The sequence below is a fragment of the Phacochoerus africanus genome, chromosome 9 (assembly GCF_016906955.1).
Source record: "Phacochoerus africanus isolate WHEZ1 chromosome 9, ROS_Pafr_v1, whole genome shotgun sequence".
NCBI classification, from domain to species: Eukaryota; Metazoa; Chordata; class Mammalia; order Artiodactyla; family Suidae; genus Phacochoerus; species Phacochoerus africanus.
The window spans coordinates 79380660-79389057 of record NC_062552.1 but is presented as its reverse complement, the minus strand read 5'-3'; the positions used below and the strand labels follow the sequence as shown (position 1 = coordinate 79389057).

The following is an 8398-nucleotide window of genomic DNA, read 5'->3' as shown; positions in this document are numbered from 1 at the left end:
AAAATCACTTTTGTGTAAAGATTACATTGTTTCTGTCTCTACAATTTAAATTGTGAGAGGTCTTATTACAGGAGAAGCTGTCTAAGACTTGGGTCTGCATTTCAGGAAGGCAAGGGAAGGAGTCAGTATGTCTTCCCAGAACTCCAAAATCAGCTGGGTTAGGGAGCCTGCTAATGAAGGTGGTGGGAGGGACACATACAGTCAACCAACAAGCTGTAAAGTAAGCAGATTTCGTGGATCTGATCTTTTTTTCTTTTTTTTTGCTTTCCAGAACTACACACGCAGCATATGGAAAAGTTCCCAGGCGAGGGGTCTAATCAGAGCTACAGCTGCTGGCCTGTACTGCATCCACAGCAATGCCAGATCTGAGCCGCCTCTGTGACCTACACCACAGCTCACGGCAACGCTGGATCCCCGACCCACTGAGCGAGGCCAGGGATCAAACCCGCATCCTCACTGATCCTAGTCGGATTCAGTTCTGCTGTGCCACAATGGGAACTCCCATCATAGATTTTTATCTTGATAGGTCTCCCTTGCAGGTAGGTCTCAGAAGCCTTTTGTCTAATTAGGCAACAGGGCAAACTCTGACTAATAACAGGCAAAAAACTGAGTGGGATCTAATACCTAGATGTCAATATTCTTTAGCTTCTCTCTACTTTATAGTTGGCCAAGGAAAGAGGAACTGCCTCTTTCTGAACTTCACCATGCTTAGCCATTCTTGGTGAATTCACACAACAGTTCTGACAAGTATGTGTCATTATTTGCAGCGTTCACGGTTTTTGGCCCCGCATAACTGGCCTCTGGGCTTAAAGAATCCAATGGTCTGGTGTGTTCCCCTCGGCCAAGTAGTACATATAGTGTCTTATTACTCATAAGCACTAGAGCTCTAATTCAAATCAATGTCCTTTATCTGAACTTAACTTTCGGAAGAGGGCATATTTCAGGCAGCAGGACAAGGAAAGATGTAGAAATTTGTTCTCCATGAAAAATCTTGTCTTTTTGTTTTTTTCCGCCATACCCATGGCATAGTGGAAGTGCCTGGGCCAGGAACCTCAGCTCAGCCTCAGCTGTGGCAGTGCCAGATCCTTAACCCGCTGTGCCACAGGTGGAACTCTAAAAAACTTGTCTTTATATTAAGGGAAAACATACATTTGTAGTGTGAGACTAACCTAGTCATCCAATAGGAAAAAGCATGTTACCTAAAATTAGTGTTTGTGATCAGTGGCAAGTACCGAACAATATGTAGTTTAGCCAACGAAAATTTCTATGAGGATAATGTAAATACGTTTGCACATCTGAAAATGTATTCTAGTAAATTGAACATAGAAGAGTTTTTACAGGAAGATGGTGACCCTCCCTGAAGATAGAAATATATGTGGTGTTGGGAGTTCCCTGGTGGCTCAGCAGGTTAAGGATCTAGAGTAGTTATTCCTGTGGCTTGGGTCACTGCGTGGCACTGGTTCCATCCCTGGCCCCAGAATGTCTTCGTGGTGCAGGTGTGGTGGAAAGAAAGAAAGAAAGAAAGAATGAAGGAAAGAAAGAAAGAAAGGAAGAAAGAAAGAAAGAAAGAAAGAAAGAAAGAAAGAAAGAAAGAAAGAAAGAAAGAAAGAAAGAAAGAAAGAAAGAAAGAAAGAAGGAAGGAAGGAAAGAAGGAGAGAAAGAAAAAGGGAGGGAGGGAGGGAGAGATATGGTGTTGCTGGTTTCCATTTTTTGTCACCGAGAGAAGAAGAGATACAGTAAAGATACGAAGGTAGAGAGAGCGGTCTAGCCGAAAGTTTCTGTAAATGAGTTAAATGGAATCCAGAAACATTTACAAACTCTTATCAGTGATTGACAACAGTGGACAAGAAGAAAAAAAAGGTCCATCAAAAAACTGGACTTAAAACAGTTTATCTTCTCCTTAGAAAACAGCAATAATACTAAAAAACTACCATAGAGTATCACATTTAGAAACATAGACCAGGAGTTCCTGTCGTGGCACAGCAGAAATGAATCTGACTAGGAACCATGAGGTTGCGGGTTCCATCGCTGGCCTCGCTCAGTGGGTTAAGGATCCAGCATTGTCGTGAGCTGTGGTGTAGGTCACAGATGTGGCTTGGATCCTGCGTTGATGTGGCTCTGGCATAGGCTGGCGGCTACAGCTCCGCTTAGACCCCTAGCCTGGGAACCTCCATATGCCTCGGGTGCGGCCCTGAAAAGATGAAAAAATAAAAACAACAAAAAAAGTCAGTGTTGATGACTGTTGTTTAGAAATGAGTAGATTAGCACAAATGGAGAAATTCAGGCAAGTGGAGTGCAGTGGCAGGCCCAACTGTTTATCTCAGGGTTTTCTTTTCTTTTTTTCTTTCTTTCCTTCTTTCTATCTTTTTTTTTTTTTTTTTTTTTAAAGGGCTGCACCCGCAGCATATGGAAGTTGCCAGGCTAGGGGTTGAATTGGAGCTGCAGCTGCCAGCCTAAATTGCCAGCCACAACATCTGAGATCCGAGCCTTGTTGGCAACATACACCACAACTCATGGCACCCCACCAGGTCCTTAACCCACTGAGCAAGGCTAGGGATCAGACCCACAGCCTCATGTATACTAGTCAGATTCTTAACCCACTGAGCCCCAACAGGAGCTCTTTATTTCTTTTTCTTTTTCTTTTCTTCTTTCTTTTTAGGGCTGCACCAACAGCATATTGAAGTTCTGGTGCCTCCGCAGAAACTTGAGCACTGCAGTCAGATGCTTACCTCACTGCACCACGGCGGGAGCTCCTAACTCCACCTAGATTTAAGTGTTCTTTCCCCTGTGAACTTTCCACACACATACACAAATCTTAGTGTTTCTTTCTCTGTTTTCTCTCTAAACGTTTTATCTCAGGGCTTTCTAGATGCTAGGCACCCCCAATCACAGCTCCAATCCACTTGTGCTAGTAAGAAATGTAATGTTTTATCCACCCATGCTTTGACATGCTTGGTCCTATGCAATAACCTACATGAAATCATGTGTTATTACTCACATAACACCTGCCAATGAATATTTTAAAAGATTGATCTGTGTGCCCTATAACTTTAATCATCTCATCTCCCATCTGTTAGGCACACTTCATACTTTGTAGACAGCTCTATCTAGAACTGTAACTTAAAAAATTCCGCCTTGAAAAATATTTTCATAGAATAATAGAAGACCCGCAGAGAGTAGAAGAAAACAAAGGCCAAAGTCAATAATTTGGCCTTATTTTATCAAATTCTACACAAAGGAGTGACTAAATCGTGCAGGTACAGTTTTCTCATCATTATGGAAGGGTTCTCTGATTGATTGGTAAGACAGTTCCTCAGAGTTACTACTGAATTGATGAAAGACGTAATTCTTTTTTTATTATTTAAAAAAATGTTATTGAAATTTAGTTGATTTACAATGTTGTGATCATTTCTGCTGTACAACAAAGTGATTCAGTTACACACACACACACATCCATTCTTCTTCAGATTCTTTTCCCCAGTTACACATACACATTCATCCATTCTTTTTCAGATTATCTTCCCATGTAGATTAGAAAGATGTAATTCTTGTGATGATCCTTTTCTCTTTGCTCTGACTTTTTGAGTAAAACAAGATGTTGGAGTTCCCACTGTGGCACAGTGGGTCAAGAACCCGACTGCACCAGTGGGTCCGGTCGCCATGGAGGTGTGGGTTTGATCCCTGGCCTGGCAAAGTGGGTCACGTGTGTCCTGAGAAGGGACTCACACAATATCAGGTCCTATCTGCAACCAACCTCCCCCTTTAAAACTGTATTGGGAGCACTCCTTCTATGCTTTACCTGATGGATTCACCTGTCAGCTGCTGGAAGGGGTCACGTTTTGCTTTTGTTCAATGGGGGAGATATGGAGGCACTCCCATACAAGAGGCAGGCGTGAGGCCATCTGCTGACTCCAAGAGACCAAATATCTTTTGAACTTACAATAGCGAATCTCACAACCTTAGCTGCAAGGAAATTAGCCTGCACCATGTTATCAGGACACTCTGTCAAGGGGTAACTGCAAGCTCTGTGCACTGATGTTCCCACAGACATCTGTGTTAGGAAAGCTGTGCTTGTAGGTATTGGCAGCTGGCATCTTCCTGCCAGCATGATAAGAACAGACATTGCAAGAATACCGTGGGGCTGAAGAAATTGCAAACGTTAAATATCACATTTTTGCAAATAGGCCGGTATTGATCAAGCCTGAGGCTGGTGTTCTCAACAGTGGTTCTTACCACAAATGCAGAAGGTTTTTCCTTACAATATTCCTAGATTAAAAAAAAAAATGATGTAATAACACTAGGGCTAAATTCTGGCTGTTCCTCTCAGTGGAAGTATGGGTCAGGTCCAGAAATGTGCCCCTGGATTGGGCTGTGAGGGAGGCAATGCCTACGAAGTAACAGAAAGAGTCCATGAGAGAGAAGTGGCTTTTGTCTATTAAAAGACAAAGTTACAGTGTATTTTGATTAACATAGACTTATATTTATTCCTGCTTCATATGAAGAAGTCCTCTCCAGAAGTTCTTAGATATCAAACTAGATCACTTGTACGACTCCTGGAGACAAGGGAGGGCCGTTGAAAATGCACGGAGGAAAGCAATAGGTGAATCCATCAGGTAAAGCGTAGAAGGAGTGCTCTGAACACAATTTTAAAGGTGGACGTTGGTTGCACATAGGGCCTGAGATTGTGTGAGTCGCTTCTCAAGACACTTGTAACAAGCATGATGGGCAGTATCTGAGTGAATAGATAGGATGTGACTAGATAGGAACAGAGTGAGTAAAAACCCCTGAACTATTGCCACCTTCAACAGACGTGGTGGCTTCTCAGCTCTAATTGATCCCTTGTGGCAGTGGAGGGTCAATGCACCAACCAACATGTCCTGATTTTTATAGATAAGTTGATTTTTATTTTGCTTGCTTGCTTGCTTGCTTGCTTGATTGATTGATTTTTGTCTTTTTAGGGCCACACCCACAGCATATGGAGGTTCCCAGGCTAGGGGTCCAATCAGAGCTGTAGCTGCCAGCCTATACCACAGCCACAGCAATGCTGGATCCAAGCTGCCGCTGGGACCAACACCACAGCTCACAGCAATGCCAAATCCTTATCCCTCTGAGCGAGGCCAGGGATCAAACCCTCGTCCTCATGGATGCTAGTTGGGTACGTTAACCGCTGAGCCACGACAGGAACTCCCCAAGATAAGTTGATTTTTAAAGATAAAAAATGTAAATTTTTATGTGAACCATCCCAATTTGAGGTGTTAATATTTGGAGTTTCTGGTGAGGTTCAGCAGTAATGAACCTGACTGGTAACCTTGAGGACATAGCTTCCATCCCTGGCCTTGAGCTGGGGTGTAGTTGGCAGATGTGTCTTGGATCCTGCTTTGCTGTGGCTGTGGTATAGGCCACAGCTACAGCTTGGATTCAACCCCTAGCCTGGGAACGTCCCTATACTGTGAGTGCAGCCCTGAAAAAGCAAAAAAGAGAAAAGAAAAGAAAAGAACACTAGCCCTAGGTTGGAGTCCCTTGCATGACACCCGTTGCTCTTCTCTGGCAGATTTTCCTCTGAGTGTTTTTAGTTTATGCTACTTCACAGGAAGTAAGAGCAAAAACCAGGCCGGGGTAAAACAAGAGAAAGTGAATTCAATGCGCAAGGAGCAGAAAAAACAATTCTGACAACAACAAAAACTCATAAATATATCACAAATTAATAACACTAGGATTTTGAGCAAGGAGGAACTGAGGGCTCAAGTTGCCAGCACAGAGAGCTGATGAGATAAAGAACATTTGGGTAAGAGGGAAGGAGGGAGATGACTAAAAATGAAAAGGAGACCTGGGCTCCTCTGGGGGAAACAACCCTCCCTGGCTCTAACTTGTTCTTTTGTTTGTTTGTTCTGTTTTGTTTTTGCTTTCTAGGCCCGCTCCCACAGCATATGGAGGTCCCCAGGCTAGGGGTTGAATCAGAGCTGCAGCTGCCAGCCTACACGCCAGAGCCACAGCAACGTGGGGTCCAAGCCATGTCTGTGACCTACACCACAGTTCCTGGCAACGCCAGATCCTTAACCCGCTGAGCAAGGCCAGGGATGGAACCCGAAACCTCATGGTTCTTAGTTGGATTCGTTTCCTCTGCACCATGACTGGAACTCCTTTTTTTTTTCTTTTTCTTTTTTTTTTTTTAGTGATTTTTATTTTCTCCATTATAGCTGGTTTACAGTGTTCTGTCAGTCCTCTACTCAACAGCAAAGTGGCCCCGTCCCACACATGTATACATTCCTTTTCTCACGCTATCCTTCATCATGCTCCATCACAAGTGACAAGATCTAGCTCCCAGTGCTATACAGCAGTCCATTTATTCTGAGTAATAAGTGCACATGCCTTTTTGTACCTCAGGTTTTCAGGGCCTTGCCCCAAGTTGAGTAATAAAATCTATGACCATTCAGAAGTCAGTGATATTTTTTATTGAAGAAAATCCAGATCCACGGAGTTTCCATTCTGGCTTGGCAGAAATGACTCTGACCAGTATCCATGAGGACGCAGGTTGAATCCCTGGCCTCACTTAGTGGGTTAAGGATCGAGCTTTGATGTGAGCTGTGGTGAAGGCTCAGACTCGGCTTGGATCTGACGTTGCTCTGGTAGTAGCGTAGGCCAGCAGCTACAGCTCTAATACGACCCCTTTCCTGGGATCCTTCATATGCCATGGGTGCAGCCCGAAAAAACAAACAAAAAACCCAAATCCAGATCCAGTGGCAGAGATCTACGCTGCACAGGATGCCTGGAATTAGACTTTTTTTTTTTCTTAACAGCAGAAGCAGCAGGGGTGCTGTCTGTGGGTATGCATTGATAGGCAAATGATAAAGCAAAGAGGCTCATGGCAGAAGTGGATCATGTGCCAATCTGCGGGTTTCTTCATGTCCTGTACCCACAACCCTCCCAGTTCTGAGGGCCCCACCCACAGGGCCTGCTCTATATCACAGTCCCAAGGATGGGGGCAGCCCAGCTGCCCCTGAGCCCCAGGACCCCCAGCTGGATCCGTTCTCTCAGGAGCCATAGCCAAGATACTGGGTAAGACAATGGGCCCTAGAGCTGGGACAGGAGGGCGGCCAGGAGGCAGCCGCTGGGGGAGACGTGAGCTGAAGTTAGTGCCAGGACATGTGACAGGCTTTGGGGAGCAGACAGGAAGGGAGAGGGAATGGCAGTGACAGCAGGGGGAGAGAGGAGGGGGTGCGGCATTACTGGGCCGAGATGCAGAAGATGATCTTTTCACAGGAAACATGGTCCAGCGGGATTCCCGGCTTGGCCTCTTCTTGCTGCTGGGGCTCCTGGGAGTGGTGATCTCGCTCCATGCCCCACCCGGCGGTTTAACCTGGGCTCAGTGGTTTACGATCCAGCACATAAATATGACCCGGTCTCAATGCGATCCTGCAATGCGGGCAGTTAACCGTTACAGAGGGGTATGCAAAGGACAAAACACTTTTCTTCACACAAGCTTTGCTCTTGTAGCTCGTGTATGTTACACCAGAAATATAACCTGTCCTAGGTCAGGCTGGACAAATTGTCATGAGAGTAGCTTTCAAGTGGCTGTAACCCACTGTAACCGCACAAGAAATGCACCGCATTATGCAGACTGCAGATATGCACGGAGACAGACACGGAAGCGCTTCATCATTGCCTGTAACGTCAGTTCACCAAGGGATGATCCCAGGTACCCTGTGGTGCCAGTTCACTTGGACGAGATCATCTAAGCTGTGCGCTGGAACTTGGGGCCACGCTCATCTGCCAAGCCCCATGGTCACAGCCAAGGTCGCATTGCACCACCCACCCCGGATATCAGCATCAGTCCTCATCGCTGCAGCCACTGACCCCCTTTAAGCCTTGCTGAGCTCAAGCTCCTTGTGCACCTGCAATAAACTCTACAGAATCAGCCCCAAGGCTCTGTGTGTCTGTTTGTGCCCTTCTGCTGTCTTGTAGTTACATTCTGATCTAGAAATGTGGGAAATAGAGAGATGTGAGCATAAGAGGCTCCGAGTGTCATGAAGTCACACAGACATGTCCTTCTCTCTGTCTTAGGCCAAGAAGCTGGGGCTTCAACTCACAGCTGCCTATTTCAATACCAGGAGGCGAAGCCTCCACTGCGTAGAAATAAATGTATTTGGTTCTGATTAGGAATTGTAAATGTTATGACCGAAGGGACCTATATGGTGTAAAAATGAGTTAAAGAAGGAAATGCCTTCATTGTGATAAAAAGCAAAAGAAAAAAATAAGTGTGGAGTTCCCGATGTGGTTCAGTGGTAATGACCTGGCTAGTACCCATGAGGACACAAGTTTGCTGTCTGCCCCAGCTCAGTGGGTTAAGGATCTGGTGTTGCCATGAGCTGCAGTGTAGGTTGCAGATGCTGCTCAGATG

General features: G+C 45.2%; 1 protein-coding gene across 1 annotated transcript; it reads left to right on the top strand.

The window, feature by feature from the left end:
- The first annotated feature begins 6881 nt into the window (after window positions 1-6881).
- RNASE2 (ribonuclease A family member 2) lies at window positions 6882-7911 on the top strand. The gene is made up of 2 exons (XM_047795819.1): window positions 6882-7056; window positions 7261-7911. The coding sequence occupies exon 2, from the start codon at window positions 7266-7268 to the stop codon at window positions 7734-7736; it is 471 nt and encodes a 156-aa protein (XP_047651775.1). The 5' UTR covers window positions 6882-7056; window positions 7261-7265; the 3' UTR covers window positions 7737-7911.
- Window positions 7912-8398: the final 487 nt, after the last annotated feature.

What these genes read in the sequence shown, in the direction of transcription:
- RNASE2 (XM_047795819.1), top strand. Translation starts at nt 7,266, where the DNA reads ATGGTCCAGCGGGATTCCCGGCTTGGCCTCTTCTTGCTGCTGGGGCTC.